The sequence below is a fragment of the Fulmarus glacialis genome, unplaced genomic scaffold (assembly GCF_000690835.1).
Source record: "Fulmarus glacialis isolate BGI_N327 unplaced genomic scaffold, ASM69083v1 scaffold2022, whole genome shotgun sequence".
Lineage (NCBI taxonomy): Eukaryota > Metazoa > Chordata > Aves > Procellariiformes > Procellariidae > Fulmarus > Fulmarus glacialis.
In genome coordinates, this window is record NW_009195759.1 from 161121 (window position 1) to 183225 (window position 22105).

Here is a 22105-nt window from a genome sequence, read left to right on the forward strand (position 1 = left end):
GCAGACGTTGTCAGGGATGTGCCTGACAGACCTAGATCTGACAGCACGAGCATCTCGCACACGTTGTTCACACAAAAGAGATTGCCCAAAACACTGCCAGACTACTGCAACAGATGTATCTCTGTGACTGGGGAGTATAAATTATGATCGAGCATACACACCAAAGAAGAACCTGTGTGAGAGTCCATGTATGTTGGCAGAAGATCAAACCGCAGGCTGACATTATGGTTAGTGCCAAGTACCTCTGCAATATGGCAATTGGCAGCTGAAGCTCTTACGACTTTGGTATAACACGGAATAATCTTGTTCTGGGTTTTGGTTTTGTTTTTTTTTTTTCTTTATCACATAAGGTTAAACATCTGAGAGCACACATGTTGTCTTAGGGACTTTCTCTGGATCTGTGGGCTAAAGGTTGTTATTGCAGAACATCCAAGGGCTAGGGGAAGGGGGCATCTTATTTAAATGCTTCTCTTGGACCCTGTATTCTGGAACATAGACAAAGCGTCTGCCATCTTTTCGTGGGATACACCTGACTTTAAGATAAATGCTGAAAGTCAGCTATTACCATGTATCCTATTCAGGATAAGTGCTATCCATTTGTCTTGGGTTTGTGTGTTCAGATTGACCATAAAATTAAGAGGAGACATTTGTGTCAGTAGATTTGTTTCTCCGGAATGGATTGGTATTTCCCAAGCAATCCATGTAGGTGTCTAACGTGCATACCATTGGCTTAGAAATACCTTCCAAATTCAAGCCCCTACAGCCACTTTGAAGAGAATCAAAGATCTGTTTCTCAAGCAGAAGTGTGGTGGCCAGGAGAGATCTTGAACTCTTTCACAAACATATCTTTGAATATTCTAATAAAATGGACAGACAGCGTGTTATCACCACATCCATGCAAAATTATAATGGTCAAGGTGAGGTAGGAACCTAACAAGTAAATGGCCACTCAGTATTTGCCTTGCCTTGCATTTGCCATAGGGTAATTTTTCAAACCTCCCTGGCCAGTGCTGTTAGAACATGGGACTTTCAGGGTGTTTTCCACGCTGAAATAATATAAGCCTTCTGACTCCTAATTATTTATTTGTCCAGCAACACATCATCTTTACCTTTTATCTCACTTGCTTCCATCTTTGGATAAAAGAATACATCTTGGTTCCCTGTCATGTGCTTTTCTTTGCTATGGTCAGAGTTTTGACACTCCTACAGTCAGATCTGTCACCTTGATAAGTCAATCCCGATGGTGGGCATAGAGGATAGGAAGAACGCCCTCTTCTGATGAGCTGCAAAGCACACGAACTTGGAGCAGTCTCTCGTTACTTGGAGCAGTCTCTCGTTACTTGGAGCAGTCTCTCGTTACTTGGAGCAGTCTCTCGTTACTTGGTGGGGGCAACGCTCCCAAAGACAAAATAAGGACTACCTTTCCGCCTAGGAGGGAAATGCATTGGAAAAGACTTAAGTTTTGTTCACAGCAGTTAGGCTTCTGTGAAACGGATACTGCCCAATGTCTCCTGTTTTGTATGTCATTTTCCTGCTGTGAGAAACTAGCAGTGCCAGTGAAACAAGGACATCTCATAATACTTTACTTCCCTTGGAGATTAACAGTGTTTGGACAGAACAGGAACTCTCCATCTGGGAATATGTAGAAGATGAATTATACAGTGCAAGTGAACACTTTATGTATAAATTTATGCCACATCCATAAAATCACGCTATAGTGCATGGAATTAGTAAGAGGAGAAAGGGAAAAATACCAGCTAAGTCAGTAGTTCCTTGGTTACCAAGTAATGTCTCATCCTCCCAGATTTGGAAAGCAAAACTCATCAATGTCCTTTATGGCCTTTCATGTGTCCATGGAGTCATATCTCCCTGGGGTTCTGTTTATGCTGAGGTCTCCATCTGGGAATGTCTGCTGGTAACTATTGTCGTTAAACCTACTCTGGTTTGATAGGAGATAATGGGGCATAAATATGAATGAGTTAACATACTTTTTTTTTTCCTTTTGATTTGCACAAAGTCTTTGTCAAAGTTCCATATGTGAAAATATTCGGGAAGAAATTACATAACCCTGGTGGTAAAGGCAAAGTTCTTTCATGGATCAGACCCTGGCTTAGGGAGAACAGAGGCACAGATTCCCACCTCATGAAAATCAACAGAGTAAATTCATCGATTTTTCAATTGAAGTATGATCATTTAAACCTTAAGTTATGTATTTATTAACATTGATATTTTAAAATAATAATAAAAAAAGGGTAGAAACCATACATACTGGCTGTACTAGAGAAGATTTCAAGATAATTGTCAAAGATTAGTGAATGAAGAATTAAAAAAACAACGTATGCTTCCTTTGACAGGCAATGAAAAAACAAAATGAAAAATGAAAGGTATTTAAAGAACAACAAAAAACATTTTAAAACAGAAGCATTTAAAAATCCAAATTTTTACATTTCTAAAATTTAAAAATGAAAAATTTAGTTTTATGCAATTTATTTGCATTTCTTCTGGAGTGAGAGATTTTGTAAAATCTCTATTAGCTTAAACAACTTTTTAATCTTATATAATGATCAAAGTATTTTTTCATTCTTGTCCCAAAGTTAAAAAATCAACTTGCTCTGTTGAATAGGCATCGTAACAGTAAAAGAAAAGTTGATGTATGAAAGATAATGCACACAGGTGAGATAATTTGAATTTTTATAAAAAATATTTTGAATTAATTGCACTGGCTCAAGACAAAGGTTTAATGCTGTAGACAGTTCATGGATTATTTTCATTAGCAGTCTAAAAACAAGTAAGATCTGAGAATGTTTAGAATGCTAAAGAAAATATTAATGGAACTGTGTTTAAATCAATGGTCAACCTCCCCTCTAAAGGATTAGTGGTTTGTTTGTTTGTTTTTTTCCTATTCCTATTTCTTTTTTTCCCATGTGTATTTAAAAGTTATGTTAGTGATAGAAGAGCTTAAGAAATGAGAAAGAAAAATATACAGGGTCAAATCTGCTTCTCTGCATAAATTGCTTCTCTGAGAGGGTAACTTAGGAGAAAACTCCTGCGCTTAGAAATTTTTTTTCAGCCTACAATCCAAACACTTTCCAGTTCATCCCACTTTGTTCTTGTATGTTTTTTCACAAAATAGTTTTCTCATTTCTCTGCTCATCATAATAGCCTTTCTTTTGATGCTTTTTCATTTTAAATTCATTTTTTCAAAAGCACATGTGCCTGGAAATGGACAATGCTGAGAACACTAGGACCTCATATAAAGATGTATGAAGACATTAATGCTGAAAGTCATCTCCATTGATGCATTCTAAGATCTTATTTTCCCTTTTCATGCATCAAAACTGGATGGCTCAATATCGTTCTGCACCTGACTAGTATACCCATTGAACATCTTTCCTCATGAATTCTCTCTCATAATATCCCAATTTATTGCAAAAAATAGTGACTAGTCCTACATCTTAAGTGTGTGACCTGCACTTTGTAGTATAAGCTTTAGTGTCACTTCTGTTAACTCAGAAGGGCTCAGTTCCTCTTGGCGGACATCTGCAGCCTCTTCAGAGTTACCAATATGTCTAGTTTTATGACACCTGCAGATTTCATTGTGTGGTTGACATTTTATACAGAGATCAGTGAAGAAAATACCAAAGAAGATTGATAGTTTCTTAGGAGTTCCACCTTGGTAGTTTTCCTGTGGGAAAACCATTGATTTTCCTTACATACCTGCAGCGGCCTCAGTGGTAGCTCCTATGGCGTAGTCTGACACAGTTTTGGAATTCACCATGATATTCAGCTTGTTACCTTGACATAGAACTCAGCATTTAGTTTATTACACTTGCTTGACTTAAGCACACATACATCTTCCAGCCATTCAACTAGATGGCATCACCTCTTCAAAATACTTGGAGAGCTTTGATAGGTCTGACTGACCTGCTATCTCTTGAGGATTTTTAGTTTTCAAATATAGAGGATATAGTGAGGAACAATGAGGGCTAGAATATGATATATTTGGCGTACTGGCAGGTCTGAATGCAACCGGTAATGACTGTTTATCATCTGTGTGAATGATTCACCAAGAAGCTGAAGGAGACACCTTAATGAAGTGGAAGTATTAGGGAGAAGACGACTCCAACGCACTAGCTCGTTCCTGGAAGGGGCTTGCATCCTGGGAAGACAGGCACCTTGAGTGTGACCTAAAACAAGCAGCCCTTGTATTCAGAAGCGTGTCCATAGATACAGAAGCAGGATATCAGGCTGTGAGAGAGGAGAGGAAGAATTCCTTGTTCAATGCTATCCCTTGTCTTTTTTATTCAGCTCTTTACCGTACAATTTTTATACTCCTCTGTTTTCCACAGTTAATCAATGATTTTCTACATGGCATCCTATCAAATGCTTTACTGAAATCCAGATAAATTAGATGTACTTCATTTCCTTCATCTAGAAAATCAGTTAACTTATCAAATACAGCTGTTAAATTAGTCTAACATGATTTGGTAAAGTTTTGCATTTTATCTCATTTTCCAATCACTTCCATGTCTTTAATTCTTTCCTTTTGAATTTGTTCTAAAGCACGGCTAAGGTCAGACTTAATAGTTTGACTGGACGGCTTCTTGTATAAAGCTATTGAATTTTCTGTTCTCTAATACAAGAAGTAACATGCCCTATTGGATAACTGTATTTAAAAACTCCTGGCTTGTTATTTTTAAGTTCTGGGATAGAAATCGTCTTCCTCACCTTCTGACCCCACAAGTTCATTAAGAATATGTATGTTGCTTTCTTCTGAGCTGCGGAGTTCTACATTTTCATAGACACACTCCTGTTAGTCAATCCAATCTGCTCCCTTGGATCATCATCAACCTTACTAAAAAATGACTCCCCTTCTTTCCGTGATCTCTTTTTGTTTATAGCACCTGAGAATCTCTGGCTTTTAAATTTATTTTACTTTCTTTGAAAGGCCCTTTTAGCTTGAGTTTTGGCAACTTTAGTTGTATATTTATTTCTGTTCTTCTAATTCTGAAAGTCACTGCTTTCTTTGCTGAGCAAGTCTGGGGTTTTTACCTCCTATAATATAGTCTATGATGGTGTAGTTACTCAGGCTAGTAGGTCTCCCCTTGTATATTTTTAACCTTGCAAGATGCAAGTCCAAACATATATATAATATATATATGTGTGTGTGTGTGTGTCCAAGTGTCCTTGGTGGCTGCGTCCTGCCCCTCAGACTGATTACACAATCTGGTTTCCTTCACATTATCAGATTTTGTTCTTTGAAATCAAGAATCTGATTTACAGTATTATTTTTAGTTGTCCTTGTATTAATTTGAGTCAACTCATGATCACTCAATCAAAAAAATGTTGCCTACAATTAAATTTTCTATGCTATTTTCATTATTTATTCAAAGCGAAGCTAAAATAGCATTGTTTTTTGTTTGTTTCAACTGGACAAAATCTTCAGTGAGTATTACAGGAAATTGATATCTACCTGTATTCATACAATTATGTTTAGTTATAATATGAATAAAAGAAGGCATTATAGCAGTATGTAAAATAATAGCATAGGGAATTTAAAAATAAGTCAAGGAAATTGGTGAAACTCACTTCAGCAAGTTCTGTAGAGTCTAGTAAGATGCAAGAAACTAATTTAACAGGAATCAAAATAGATTAAAAATTAATCTTAGTTACTGAGCCACAAACTAGCAGTTAAGTGATGGATGTAACTAGGCCAGCAAGCTACCTTACCTTTGCCAATATGTAACCGCACAACTGATCTCTTGCATCTTTTTCTGATTCATACAGCCCTGACTACTCTTTGGCTATGATTAAATGTACTTTTCAGCATGTATCTAGGTCTCACTTTCAGCATAATTTTATTGTTCATGTGCAAGATTGATGCTAACAAAAATGGTGATTTATTTTCCCATCCTGTTTGGGTGAAAATCTGTTACATCTTATCCAAAGTCAATGAATTTTTTTTTTTTTCTTTTTAATAAGCACTCCTGCCCTTTGAGAGATTATGAAATTGTTCTATCCTGCTGTCTTCTTTAAATAAAGAGCCTAGGTGATACCCAAACAAGACACTACAATAAGTTTCTTTTCAAAAAGTGGTTTCAGTAAAGTTTCCCAAATCAGCTTTTTAATTTGACAGCATATCAAGTTTTTCTGTCAGATAATGCTATATAATAATGCTTCTCTAAGTCTGCAGACAGATTTTCTTTTTTCTTGGATATCCTGGTGAAATACAAAGGCTCATCCCTTCTTAGACTTGATAGATCCTGTAATTAAATTCAGATCTTGATAAAATGTGTGGCACAGTTGTCACTACTTGATCACAGAAGGTATAACACCTTTCAGTTAAATACAGCAAGATGGCACAATGCATCTAGTTTAGAAGGAGAAAGAAAATGTCAAGTGAGCAGTGATTCAGAAAAAGGTGTTCTAAAATGCTGAAAGAAACAGATATTTGCTCTTTTTGTGTCTTGTGGCAAAGGATGGTGCCCATACCTGCTTACCATAATTACGCACAGGGTGATATGGAAATGGAATTTCTGAAGAAGACCACAAGCTGTGGGGATTCATTCACCTCTTCAGGAAGGCCATTATCTATTAACAATCCAGCAAAAGTCAGATCACAAAAGATGAAACATTGCCAATACGTAGGGATTCTTTTGCACAGTTTTATTTGGTTTGACATATGTTTTCCATGTAACCTGCAGTATCACAACTTATCCAATGTAGTAGGATAAGTTCAAAGTGGACGATTAATGTGGTGTTGGTTAAAAAGAAAATGAATTTTAGCTACTTGGTAGCTTCTTTAACAATACAATGCTGATATCTGTGATAGAATCAATGTCTTAAAAGATATTTGTCATTCTTCTTTTCTTTCCCGGTGGCAGGACCATGTTGTCAATGCAAAGTTTTGAACACCGGATTCCGCTATTTCTTTGCTTTCAGCCTGCCCTCTAGTAGGTTCATAGCCGCCTCGTTCAAGATTACACAGGACTTTATGTAATGTGTCGCTCACTAAGCCAAACCGATACCCACTTTTGTGTAACACTTAAGTGAATAAGCGTTGGTATGCTTGTGACTGTGCCCCTCACCTTAGATGCCTTACTCGATGGGCGTACACGTGCGTTTGCCCTAGGACTGGTATTAATGCTCCCGGTGGCTGATCGAGCGTGCAAGAGAGGAGTACGGTAGTGTCCTTCTGCCGTGTGTTCCTTCTGCCATGCAGTCTGTTTCCATTAGCTTCTGGGGCAACCCTGAAGTCAGTCTGAAATGGAAGCCTTTCTCAGGACAGAACAAATCAATGCGATGTTGAGCCTTCCAACCAGACAATCTATCATGTGGAAAACAAAATTAATTTCTCTGCAGTGCTATTGTGTTTTAGGTGCTCTCGGAAGATGAGGTATTTTTTTATTTGGGGCACATGTGTGTATGTGTCCCCAGATATATTTTACTGGTGTTGTGAGGTGTGACAACAGAATAGTACTTTATGTCTTCAGGATAAGAACTTCCATTAAACTAACTAATTCAGAAGGAGTCACTATAATTCATACTGCAGCAGGGAAAACGGCAACTTGCTCTGTCCTAGATAGATTTTCAAGAGACTGAACCTCCAGTATTCAGGAGGACACAAATCATTGCTGTCTTGAACATATGAGTATGTACATGCTTTAGACTCTCTTTCTCCCCTTTGTGCCATGTGAACACAGGAGAGAAGACGTACACCCATCTCTTCATCCTGCAGTGTGGTTAGCTTTCTGCAGTCTTAAGTTGGTTAAAAAAGAAAATATCTTGAAACTGCAGTGTCCACACTTTCAAAATAACTTTTTCTTTAATACTTTGGATTTGTGATTAATGGCAACTTGGTTGTAACCAATTCTACAGGACTATTGCATTGTATCGTGCATTTAAAAGTAAATACAGAGCGTTCCAGGAGTGTTCTAAGAGTTACCTTGACCCCAGGAAGGTGTAGCTAAACCAAAGGGTCTTTTTTGCAGTCTATCCTACCCATCAGAAAAAGACTGAAAAGCTTGTATGATTTATATAACCTAGAACTCTTATGAGCTTCACAAGAGTCAGATTCTGTAGTATACACAATTTTAAATAAATTTGAAGCAGAAATTGAACATCCACCGCTGTATCAGAAGCACAAAACATTGTGAACAACATCCTGATTTCAACCCCTTACAAGCAGAAGTTAACTGAATTAAAGGCAGTGAAATTATGCTTTTACAAATTGCTTTCATTCAGATGTGAATGGTTTATTTTCCTCAGTGGACTATTGATTTTCCTGTTTTACAGAACTGACGGGCATTAATATACTATACTACTGGTTTAAAATTTTAAAATTACAGTTGCACAATAGGGAGAGAAGAATAAATACGCCCTTTTCAAAAGAACAAACGGTACTAAAAGTTTAACTGTAGCTGGGTATAGGGCTACATCTTGAAAATACGTTCTTATTTTCAGAGCAGAACAATTGCCTCACAGCAACTTTCAACCAAAGGATTCTTGAGCACCTCACTTTTAGGGTCCTAGTCCTGTAGTTCTCTCTCATGCAAATTCATGTGTGTTTCTGTCTGAACTAAAATACAAACTCAGACTGAAGACAGTGCTATGGTTGCACGTCAATTCCAAAAAGCTGTGGTAGGATAAGGTACAGGTGAAGGATTTGGACAGAGAAATTTCAGGCTCAGTTTCAGGGTTCTTCCTCCCCTTTTTAACTTCTCTGGTGCTCACAGGTATCCTGTGTGTATAAATCATCCTTTATGAGCCAAATTACCATCCATAGAGGTGCAGCATTGCGGTGTTCAGTGTTGCAGTGACTTCGGGGAGCCTGCATATCACAGCCACACATCTCACTGTCAGTCCCAAAGCTGATGGATACTCTTCATAAAAGTGATGAACAGTGAATATAGTTAATTTTTCATTAGTCAGCTTGAGCTAATAACCTCAATATTGCATCCAACAAATAGTTATCAGTAAGGAGCATTTACTGACTGGGAACACGTCCAGTGGGGTTCTGTACTGGGCTCGAAAATATCTTAACACTTTTATAAGTGGCCTGGAAGTCTGCATAAAGTCATTGCTGATGATGTGTGACTGTTATAAAGACAAAAAAAGCGGTAAATAATAGTGAGGGCATGGCAAATGTAGCGTGTGAACATGATCGCTTGGGAAGCCAGGAGGATTTAAAGCAAGTTGCAGAAAGCAATGCAGCAGTGCTAAATGCCAAGGTATGGGTCTAAGAGGAAGGAGTGAAGGTTATGGCAATGTAGACAATGTCCTAGAAATGTATAATTCTGAGAAGTCGCTTGTAGGGGTCCCATCTTCCAGGTTACTCCATATGAAACATCATGTGATGCTGTGACAAAGGAGTTTATGAAAATCACTTTGTGGGTACAAAAGGCTAAAAAGTAAGAATTGGGGAGGATTTTACCAGCCTTTACAGCACTTTGAAACCAGCTCTGGAACAGGTATCAAAGTCTGTACTTGGGGTCTGTGGTTCTATGGAAAAAAAAATTGGTGCATGTGTAACGAGCCCAAAAGAGGTACTCTTCTCAACTGATTTATAGTATCAAAAAGAAAACTATGCAGTGACTTGATTACAGTATAAGTGCTTTCAGGGGGAGAAAACACTAGATGCTTACAGTACTCTTTAGCTGCTCCTAGAAAGCTGTAACCAGAACTAAGAAATTCATGCAAGAAATAGAGCACATGATTTCAACAGTGAGCCTTGGAATTCACTGCTGAGAGATTTTCCTCTACTGTGTGTCATCACGTTAGGAGAAGATGTTTTCCTGGAAGACCTGTTTGAGCCCATTACGGGTTATGAATTAACCAAAGAATAGTTTTATGGCTGAATACAGGATCAAGTGGGTCAACATTCATATCCTGTGCTATACAGATCAGATTATGCCTATGTCTATATTAGGAATGTATTATCAATATAAGGATAATGCTATGGTAGCATTGTGTTCGTAATGCAGGTATAACTATACCTTCCCAGGAATTAACCAAGTCGGACCAGAAAAAAGAATGTTTCCAGGTATAATTTCTATATCCATAAACATATAGCTAAACAACAGCTATACAATGCCTTAAACATGTCAGTCCTATTGCATTAAGCTGAGAATGTACTTGCAAAAGAGCAGAAAGAGAATATTGAAAATATTACCCCAATCCTAATGTATCATTTATCTTTCTCTTTCTCAGCTTTCTATATTTATACATCCATAAATCCTGGTAGCTAGGAAAATGATTATTAGTTAGCTGCTTGCTTAGCCATTCTATCTGATATCTCACAGTTTATTACATGTATTGTTTCCAGTAGCTGACTTTAGTTAAAGAGCATTCTATGGAGAAAGCCTGCGTAAAGCTTTTCCAGCTGAGCTGGAGAGATGAGCCATGTTGCAAGAGTCTGTCAAAAATAATCTGCTGTCTGTTCACTTTCCTCATCTGCCATCGCCCTGTGGTCGTGAGCACCATGGTGTTTTCTGTGCAGAAAACAAACGGGATGTTACTCCAATCTTTGTCAGAACCATGTTTTAGCCTTGTGCTTTATTGATGGTAACAATCCATCCTGACAGTTAGACATATTTTAATCTTAATTGGATTTACTTCAGCCTTAGCCATGAAATTTTGTTTACAAGTTCTAGTGTTCTACTTCGGAAGCAGTGGCAAATCCATGCACGTATTAATAAAAGCAAGGACGATAGGCAGTTTGCTTTTCCCATCTAATCTATTGATTCCATGGCAGTACTTTCATGGGTGATGGTGGACAGTAGATTGATGGAATGATGTAGTCCTTCCTTCCTACAGTCTTGAATTTTGTCTTGAAAATATGCTATTAAACTGCAATGTACCGATATTTTATTAGTAAGCCATCTGCACGTTTTAGCTGTTAGTGTATTATCTGCTTAGAATTAGATGTTTATTTAATACTTCATCGCTCTCAGGACTGTCATTTAAAAATAAAAATAATTAAAATAGCGTATTGCATTGTATTTTAATAATGCATTACTGCTTTGTGTTAGAGAAGCTACTAGAATTCATAAAGCTGGAAAGATGATAATATCCTTATCTAATTTCTTCAACATAGTGGGTTTCAGTATGTTTTTAAAAGGTCAAGTGGTTTTCTGAGAAAAAGTGGATGTGTAAATTGTGCTAGCAGAGCTATTTTCTTTCAAAAGTTGTTCTTTTCCCCATTTAACATTTCATAAGTGTTTTAAAGTAGAAGCTGAGTCTACTTTTTGGATATTGCATTAGCAAACTGATTTTTGTAAAAGAAAATGAAAAATTAAATATATTGACAGTTGACTAGCGATTACATATTTCCTTGCAAATTCATATACACTTAAATAGTTCAATATGGATTGTTTTTTCATTCTGGTGTTTCAATTCAGATTAACTCTGAAAATCAAGCCAATAAATTTAGACCTACACAAAAGTTAGCTGCCAGCTTTGCATTATCCATCTAAAATGTGGCCATGTTAACTTTAAAACAGAGTGGCTCCTCATATGGAAGTGTGTTCTGGGCGAGAGCTTAAAAATTGGGATATCTTGATTTAGCTCGTCCAGGTCAGATCCATATGCATTAGATCTGGCGTTGGAGTCGGTGGCTTTCTCTTCTAGTTGCCCAAGGCTACCTTGACACCAGCTGTCATCTGAAAACATCCAAGAAGAGATCTATAGCTTCAAAAGCCTTTTCAAGCCATGATTTAGCAAGGCACTCGAGAATTGCTTCTGTGGTTGATGTTCAGCGTGTCTTTAAGTGCTTTTGCAGAATAGGGTGCACTGAAATGGACTTTCCATGGGAGTAGTTGGTGACAACACTGACAGCCTTTCTCACACCTATCCCTCCTCACAGGCACTTTATTCAGCAGTGGGTCTTTCTCCCATTTTTACACGGAGAATACGAGAAGTCATGAAGCACAGATTTCAGGAAAGTGATAAATATGATATGGTAACCATCTTTTCCCTCTCTTGAGAACTTCCTAAATCCTAAAAGAAGGAAACTATAGAAGTTTTGGACATAGAAATCCAGAGTATTTGAGCAATGCAGTTTTCGATTTTCTTCAAAATCAGAATCTCAAAGCAAAATAAAATGTTTCACAATAATTCTTAGTCTTCTCAGACTACACAGAAAATTGAGGTGAAACATAATCACAAGGGGAAGATAGTTAGCTAATTGGAAAAACTTTGCAGATTTAAAAAAAAATTAGTTCTATTTCATAAAAAGTTACAGTGATGTGCTACATATCACAGATTAATTTAAATGGAAAATATTAGTGAAGCTTTATTTTAACGTATAATTAAGGAATCATATTTTAACAGATAAAACAAAATCACTGCTCGGAGTCTACCCATGGCCACTATGCTGTTACGTGGTGGACTGCTCATAATAGTTCTGCAGTCCTAAAGCACTCCTCTGCTTTTATCTCAGTGAGCATCTGTTTCCATTATTTACAGTTTCTGTTTCTATGTCTTGCCAAAAGCATTAAAAAAACCCTATGTGTACAAGTTTAAACCTTTCCATTTGAAATAGATTATTCTTTTATAGTAAAATGTCTGCAAGGCATAAATACACAAACTGAAATGCCACTTTTAGACAGAACTGAAAGTCTGGAGCTTGCTGTGGCCAAGGGCTACTTTTTTTGCTGCACTGCTGACACAGAACAGATTTTTATCTCTTAAATGCTATTTTCTATCTGTATGGGTGCATTTGGTTTCTTCTGCTTGGCAAAGGCTGGTCCAAATAATGACCTCACTTTTGTTGTTTCCATTGGCTTGTGTGTAATCATTGCATATCCCTAGGAGAACGAGCCCACACAGCCTCGGCAGATGTAGTGAGTGTGACAAAGCACCTGCATGGTCCAGGACTTTGGGGCATAGTGGTGGCTAAATCTAGCATTTTCATGCTTCGTGAAAGAACGTGAAATCGATGTTTTTAATATTTGCAGTTGCAGTCAAGTCAGTTTGTGTGCTGTTGAGGCTTGATGCTCGTTGCTTTAGATTTCTTGTGGTTTTTGTGTCTCTGGTCATGTAATGAGCATGAAATTATCCTCACTGCACCCTGCATTGCCTCCAAACAGTCTGCTAGAGCAGTTCAAATGCAGTAGCTTTGGTGATCACAACTGAAGGCCAAACTCTTTTTTTTCTCATGTAAGTCACATAACCAAGAGCAGAATTTAACCCCAGAAGGTTGGGGTTTTTTTAATTGTTTCAGATAACTTTTCATGTTGCAAATGGTCCAGAAATAATATATGGAAAAAATATACAGAATTTCCCAAAGCCTTTCACTGACTACAGTAAAATGCAATTATATGAGCAATGACCTTTTGACAGTTTGTCCTATTCCGTCCTCGGAACTTGCAGTGTGACTAAACTTAATTAGGAGGCTTGCACATAGTTAATAAGACCATTCTTATTGATGGCTTCTACCTGAATACTGGATACTCATGGGGTTACAGACCAATAGAAATTTAAAATAAGAGCTGAGCACAGTGTTTTCCATTTGCCATTGTTCATTTATATAATGTATTATTTCTGTCAAGAGACATTCTATATAGCAGCTCTTTGATAACATGAAATGAAGATCATCCCGATGGCTACCTGAGCGGAAGTCAGAAGAACACATTCAGTATTTGCTATCTCAGACCTAGCTAATTTTAGATACAGTAGGGTTGAAATATTCTCCATTTTCCAGCTGTTGGAAACCTATTGAATAAGAAACTGCTTACAGTCAACTTCTGGTTAAATTTCTATAGGTAAAGTAACCTTAAATGCTGTGACATTATGATTTAGAAACAGTTCAGAGTCCTTTTACCTTGGAGAACTGCAAAATGTCACTCTTGGAGTGATGTGGGGCAAGGTACTGTACTTATAACAATTCATTTTTTATACTTTAATCTTCCTCTTTAATGATTTCTATCAATTTTCCTGCCTGTTTTAGCAGCAGCCATACAATATTAGCCCCTTAAATGCTGCACAGGCAGTACAAAGGATCTTTTTAAAACTCCTGATAACAAAATATGACCTTTAATTTATCAGACAAGTCCTATGTTTTCTTATCTCCTTCTTGTTGCTTTTCATCTTCTCTCACTTGCTTTTGATATAATACACCAATCTCTCAAAGTAAGAAATCCAACACTGCATAAACTGAGACAGATATTGCATTACAGTGAGGAAGTGAGAGTCAGGAAGAGCACACTCTTCGTTTAATTACTAATTAATCCAGTGAAAAATAATCAAAAACAAAACAGGGCGGAAGGTAGTTGATTTGAAGTGAAGGTTCAGATCTCCCTGAGAGGTTAATGAGAGTTCTCAGTTTTATCCTGTAGAAAGTTGTAAAAATATGATTTAGTTTGTTTAATATGCAAGCATGAAACAAGGAGCTTACAGGTGAACACAAGATGTTTTGGTACAGTCTGTAGTATCAGTGGAATGGGAATCAATACATTCCGATAAATCTGATAATTGGATTCTTCTTTAAGGTAGCCTTGCTTTGTGTTTAGCAGTGTTATAAGCCACCGATGAGATATTTCACTCTGCTATGAAGACTGCTGTCAGTCATTCTGTGAGCAGAATATCCTCTTGGGATACCTAATATTCATTATAAGGCATTTGGGAGTCCCTGGAGGATGAAAAGGGCCATATTATGTTATGGTCATTTAATACAAACTTGCCAGGTTTGTCACTTTAAAGTTTGAAGAAGTCATACCTCATGGTGGCTTCTTTTTTCAATGGGTCAGCTCTTCTGGAATAAGGTAAGGCATTGTAGAGTTGCACTCATTAGTTATTTGCTACAGGTTATTTCTCTAACTTTAGAGTCTCTTTGCACTTTTATCTTCTCAACAAGCTGTGGGTAAGGTTTGTTCAAGATGTCCAATGGGAAAAAATATGCATCCTAGAGCTGTGTGTCTACCTTCCCTTTGAACACTGGAGGAGGCCCAAATCAGCCTCCTGGATATGTAACTCCTCGTACAATAGTCTTCGAGGCTGACCACTGTATCCTCCTCGATCTCTCCCAGCTCGTCGTCCTACACATTGCAACAGGTAGAGCTGGCATATTTTAGCAACAGAAAAAGACACACAGCTTTATCTGATCCATTCAGAACTTTCTCATTCCTGGATCAAATACCAGATAGCCAAGTCTGTAAGCACTCAGAAAAAATCTGGGTCAGAGCAGTGTCAGAGTCCCCCACAAACACAGTGATTTCTGGGGTGGACCTGGATCTCTTGTCCTCTGCCCCATCCAACCCAGTCTCATGCTTGTATATCCTGGGCCCAGGGGGGTGTGATGGAAAAGGTGATCTTGTGTTGGCAGGCAAGCTTACTGATGGCTGCTGAGGACAAGATGCTTGTGGGTAATAGTAGGGCTGTTTATGACGGCAAGAGGCAGGATCAGATGATGGGATGTGCTGCAGACTACTTAGGAGCTAAGTTTGTTAGGAGCAAGACTTGCTAGAGGTCTACAGTGGCAGGTGAAGTAAGGTTATGCCCTAGCACACCCTACTCATCGTGCAAGGAAAGTCTGGGAACGTGCTCGGGGTCTGCAGCGTGGTGGGGAGCCCTAGCCTGAGTGACCTGTCTAAGGGGTCCTTGGTCAAACAGAGCAGTGTAGACATAGCCACTGAATTCCTTATTTTAAAAGACTATTTAAATTTGAATCTTAATAGAGCTTTAGAGAATGACTGTATATTGGCTACTTGAAATGCATTACAGTCTGAATCTGTTGTATTGTTAACATCAATTTATGCTGTGACCATGGTGATACTGAAAGCATCCACGTATGGCCAGGACGTGGAGCCAGTGTGAACACCAGCATGATAAAATTATGTGCAAGTCACGTAAAAGTTTGTGCTTTCTATTGATAGCACTTAAAATATCACTCCCTCTTTTGCTGGGAAGAGGCAAGCTGCACGTGCAAAATCATCTGTTGCACAAATTTTAGACCACAGTCTTTGCATCTGCAGTGTATTTGTACACACAAGCATGTGTGCACAGTAATAGAGGATTCGAATGAACTTTAGTATGGGCCGTTACTGAGATTGTGCTTTCGTTTCCTAGCCTGGCCATGTGAGACACTTTGTGGACTGTTTGCCCCTGTACCACAGAGCTGCTGTGGCTTCCTCCCATGCCATGCCGCTGACTCTTCAGGCAGGTTTCATCCCTAACTGCATCTGGAGGAATGATACGGGTCTCTGCCTTCCTCTTGCGGATGTCAGGGGAGTCATGATTCAGAAATAGCAGTGTCAAGATCATGATGAGCAAAACTAGGGTGAGGGGGGTTTATAAATGGAGATAGACCTTGGTTTCATCACTTTGTTATTTATTTCCCTAGCAGACCACTGAGACTAACAAGGTGAATTTGTATTCTGTTAAAGGGTTTGTTTCAAAGAAAATATTCTCTAGTCTAGGTTGTTCTTCACAGACTCTCGATTTTCAACCTTCTTACTTATTCTCTTTCAAGGATGCTGCTATTTCACATCAATAACTGACACCTTTATTTCAGAGAACAAAATAGAATTACACTCCAGCACTGACAATATAATAAATCAGGAGGGATAAAATACATATTAGTGAAGTTCACATAGTTGGTTTGTCCCAGCTGACCTATAGATATAAAGGTATGATGAAAGTTTTTTTGGACTGCTGCTTCTCAATCTTGCCACAAGATTTAGCTCCGACTCAAAGATTTGACCTTTGCTGCTCCTCTCTGCTTACCTTGATTCTTTGGAATTATTGTTATTCCCTTGAAGCCTTTCTGCCCGACCAGAATTAACACTGTGTTGTGACAAAATATTATCTATTTGGCAGCAGAATGAAGCCATCTAGAATTCAATCAGGTTAGACAATGTCACGGTGCACATCCTGAATGAATCACTTCTACCTAGCTTTTTTAATCAAAGAAATCTCAGCCATACAACCAGGAAGTGTCATGCTGGAGAGTCACATAGCTGTTTACAATTAAAGTTTAGGCATATCAGTTGTTTTTTATGAATTATGGTTGAAAAGCATGCCTGCCAGAGCACTTAATCTTTCAGACAGGTAACAGAAATAGAATCTCAAAGCCACAGGTTTATTTAGAGTATGAAAATATTTATTAACCTTCTTGGAAGTGTTTTTACTGAAGAAGTTCCTTGTGGTTCACCATACTGGTAAAAACAAGCGTAAGTAAAGGAAGCATGAAAAATGTGCACTGAATAGTCTTGAGAAAAACAGTATGTGGTATTTTTGTTTTCCCTACTGGGGATAAGATTACCAGATGAAGAAAATGCAGTTTTACTGAATTCAGTGGGGCTATCCAGATTCGTTGTGTACGACCCAAACCAGCTGTTTGGGAAGAAGCAGTTACTGAAAAGATGTGTGTTTTTCATGATGTAATAATAAGTATTTGTTGCTTTTAATGTCGTTTCCATTATTTTCAATGCTACCTATCTTTTTTTTTTTAAAATGTACTTGTTAAGTTACTTATGTGTCTACTAGTTTCATCATTACTAAACCTATGTGTTTTCCTTGAAACTAAATCTGGGTAAGTTCCACACCATTTCCCCCTAGCCCTTCCATTTATATTACATACTAGAAGAATTTAAGCTAATGTAATAGTGTCAAATTGAGATGCATTTGACAATGCACTTTTCCTCTGATGAGGGATGGGCTAATGTAATCGGCAATTATTTTTTTGTGTGACCTTTACAAATCAAATGGTTATTTCCTTGCTTTTCATTTGTATTTTGCTCCCAGTGGTGCAAGACTGCTGCAGTTAGTATAAAATATAATTTATAGATAGAGTCACATTATAATAGGATGCAATATTCTCAAAAACTGTACATACTGCATGGACTTTTTAATGGAATAATTCCAAGGAATGTATAAGCTGGCCAAGACTAAATTTATGCCGTTAATTCACAGAGGAGTTACCACGATCACCATAGAGATGTCCTGGACCTGCTGCGAAGTAGTGAAAGTGGAGGCAGCAATAAACCTTGTCTAGGATAAATCCTGTGTTAGTAATGGAATTACAGTAGAGAGATGCCATAGCTTTCGGGATCCAGACTGGTGACTGCAGAGGGTCCTTCTACCAAATGCACCTAACTTACACCCACTGGTTGAGTAAATGACATAGAGTTTAATGCCTTCCCAACATATGCAGTTGTGAACAGTGTTTCATTTTGACATGGCTATATGGTTCTTCTGAGGTCTAGGGAGCATTTGTTCATGAAAGGCATCCAGTGAGTAACAGCGGGTGAATCTGATGAGTGAATGATGATCTACATCCATGAGACTTCTCTCCATTGCGTTAATAGAGTCTTTATGCCTGCAAAGCTCTTCTGAACAATTTAGTCTTTTCTTATAAATGACATAGAAGAATTCCGCCCACCGCCCCCTTTTTTTTTTTTAAATATAGATAACAAAAAAAACCCCATACCAAATAGCAACAAAACCTCATAGAATCATTTGTTTTAAGTTAAGGAAACCTTTTGGAAATAGGACATTCTCTCACTTATTCAGGGAATCAACTGATAATGCCTCCATAAAAACTGTAGAAACATCTTATTGAAAAGCTAAACATAAGTGTTAAAAGTAACTGGCTGTCAGGGAATATAAATTATTAACTCACTGGTGTGTGTGTGTGTATATTTTTTTTTTTTTTTTTTTTTTAATAGAAGATGCAAACCCAGAACAGAGACATGGAGGATCACACTACTTATCTTTGTTCCCATGTTGATCACATGACATTTCTCATGTTTTTCCTGTACTTCTCAAATTTCCATTTAGTCACAAGAAGTTTGTTGTAAGTGAAAGAGCCCAGGATGAAGAGCAGTAATTTTGAAGATCATAACAGGAAAAAAAATTTTAAGACACTCTGTATTCTCACAATATCACAAGAGTTGTGTAGTGAAGCCTTTTGTTCTAAATTTTCATTTTCTTGGAAAGGCAGAAAAAGGAAAGTTTCAGTAAAATACTGTTTTACAGAGAATGTTTCTGAAAGTTGAGAACAGAGCGAAATATACATATGAAAAAAATGTATATATTTTTATATATATACCCATGCGCTTTTTAATATTGACATGCATATAGAAGTTCACATAGCATATTTGCCTGGAGAAGTTGTGGAACCAACTTCTGTGGTTGTGCAGAGAAGTTGTGGATGCCCCATCATTGGAAGTGTTCACGGTCAGTTTGAATGGGCTTTGAGCAACCTGATCTAGTGAAAGATGTCCCTGCCCATGGCAGGGGGGTTGGACTAGATGATCTTCCAACCCAAACCATTCTATGATTCTACAATGGAAAGTGAATAGGAAAAGGACATCCTCTCAAAAGAGAGTAGATCAGCTTTTAGCATAGTGAACTATGTCCATGCTAAACCAAATGAGGGAGACATGAAACATGGAAAGTAGCAGTTCATGTCACTGCAGAATAAGTATCTGCATAAAACCACCATGGTTTTTGGCACAGAAGCTGTTGCTCTTGCTATTTCTGGGGGCTATGGTACTGATTCTTCCCTGCAAGCCTTTTATGGCTTGTGATGCTGATAGTGGGGATAGTTGTCTGACAAACTAGAACATTGATCTTCTGAATTTGGATAATACTTTGGTTTGATAATCAGCAGTAGGATCCTTCTAGCTCAACAAAATTAATTTCTGAGCACTACGTGGGCTACTGCATCCTGTACTTAAATTTCCACTGCAGATACAGGACTCAGTTCATTGTTGGGTTTTGAAGTCAAAGGCAGTATGCACGTTTGAGCTAGTAAGATTGACTTTGGATTTGGACCTGAATTAGGAATGACTGTTTTTTACTCATCTGGCTCTTCTTATCTCTCAGGTTATTTACTAATATGAACCAATACAATCGAAGAAAAAGGTATTGTTGGTCTAAAATACTGCTGCCACCAAAAAACCTGTACGTTGAAGGAAGGTTTACCATTCTCCTAAGACAAGTTTTAAGTAGAAGACATGGTTTTCTGAGGGATCACACCTATATCGTTCAAACACAAAAAGCTATAATTAGAAATAAATATTTAAAATGATTTGCTCATTATTCCTTGTTGTCTGATTTTTTTTTTTGACTGTACCAGCCTTATTTTATGTCATTGTTTTATTTAAAGAAGTCAAAGGTCTCTGCACAGACTGAGAATAGATACGGTTTGCAAATATGACAAGTTTGTGTTTTGCATTGCCGAGTTCTGATTAGTTCTTAATTTATGAAACCCCACTACAGATGGCCTCTTGCTAAATTTTAAAATGCTTCCACGTTTCAGAACCAGGCTACCTTTCAGCAAGTCACTTTTGTCAAAGCCTTGGTGTTCCTTCAAGACATTGTCAGTGTGTTCTATGAGAATGTACAAACGGTGAATACCCTGGTCTGTCCTGTACCATATATTTGAATCTCTGGAATTTATTTAAATGAAGCGACTAAGAATGTATTTTTTCTGACTAGGAAATAAGTTACAGCAGGTCTATTTCTAGACAGCAGAAGTAAGCGTGCCTTAGATGGTGATTAAGAGTTGTGTTCTTCTTCTTCTTTAAATGACTAACCTGGAGTGAGAGGTTGGATGTCTTTTGAAAACTTAAACCTGTTTCACCTGAACATGTTTAACTAGTTAATAAGAAACATCAAAAAAGACAAAACCCTGAGGTCAATGATCATTTTTTGTAAAGCCATTCGATGATGTTTAAATTTGTTTTTTGGGTCTGTCTATAACATAAGTTTAATAACCTAGCTCAAATGCAGATTTCTAATTTTCAATTAACATAGGAATAATTTTGTTTGCTAAAATAAAATAAATGAATGAATGAAAAGTCTGAACCATGAAATGTTCTAGGTAGCACTTTTTAAAATTCCAAATTTCAAAAAATCATGTGGCAACTGTATAGCTCAAGCTTTAAGTATTAACTTTTAACCTTTGACCTTACAGATTTTAACCAATGAAATGTCTCTTTAAACTTTAAAGGAAACAATGATAACGAGCGCCTGGCGATTGCTAGACAGCGAATTCCATATCGACTTGGTCGAGTAGTTGATGAATGGCTACTCGACAAAGGTAAAAAACATTGATTAAAACTTCAAATAAAAAAATAATTTGAACATAACCAAGTAGTACTTCATTGTAACACTAATAAACATAAAAAATAAATTTCAGTAAAACTAAATTAAAAACAAATTTTAAAAAGTAAAATATAGAGTAATATTTGCATACCTTGTATAATAATTTCTATACATTTCTAGAAGTACCAGCTGTTTAATAATCTTACCCTGTTAACTTAAGGTTAAAGGGACTGTTAAATATAATCCACTAACTCAATCTATGAAGGTACTCATAGCAAACATTAACCAAAAATTATAAATCATTCATAGATTATATTACATGTTCCAGCATCTAAATTATTAACTAAAAATATATGTAGTTATGATATCTTCATTATGGTCCTGAAAAAAAATTTGTTTAAACTGTAGGTATCTTAAATAGTGGGCAATATGAATTGCCAATCAAAATGAAGTCCCTTTAACGTTTGCAACCTTCTAAGGGGATTTTGGAACAAACACTAATTTAAACAGAACTTAAAGTTGTGTGCATGCTTTTTGTGAGCAGAAACCAATCTGCTAAAGTGACTATTCTATTCACTAAGAGTGGTACTGTTGCTGAGGATTTCTCTGTTTAATGGAAATGTGCCATGATTTCTCCATCGGTATGTGTATCATTTCTGAAGCCGCTTTTACATCTAAAATCTTTTATTTTAATTGATAGCCTTGCTGAAAGCCAATCAGACATCTATTTTTGAATCTGCCTCTGAGATACTCAGTGTGAACCATGTGTTTCTTTTCAGTGTGGATGTTGAAGGAAAATAAACATTTAAATACAAAATTGAAACATTTAATTAAAAATATAAATATTTTATTCACTTACATAGAGATATGACAGATTACTCTTCACTGGATCTAGTGGCTTGTTGGCATATATATAAATTCTCTCTGTGTGTATATACATATTTGTATATGTCTATACATACATAAACTCACATGTACATCCTTAAAGCTATAGGCCCTATGCTGTATTGCGTGGAAAAAACTTTGAAATGTTGGCAGACTTGAAGAAAAAGTA

The 22105-nt window shown here is 37.2% G+C and overlaps 1 protein-coding gene across 1 annotated transcript in view; it reads left to right on the plus strand.

The window, feature by feature from the left end:
• Nucleotides 1-22105, plus strand: part of LOC104084369 (neurexin-1-beta-like) — a 127622-nt gene that overhangs the window by 102422 nt on the left and 3095 nt on the right. Inside the window, exon 4 of the mRNA XM_009588178.1 lies at nt 20957-21046. Coding sequence (XP_009586473.1) covers nt 20957-21046 — 90 coding nt within the window. The remainder of the gene's footprint in view (nt 1-20956; nt 21047-22105) is intronic.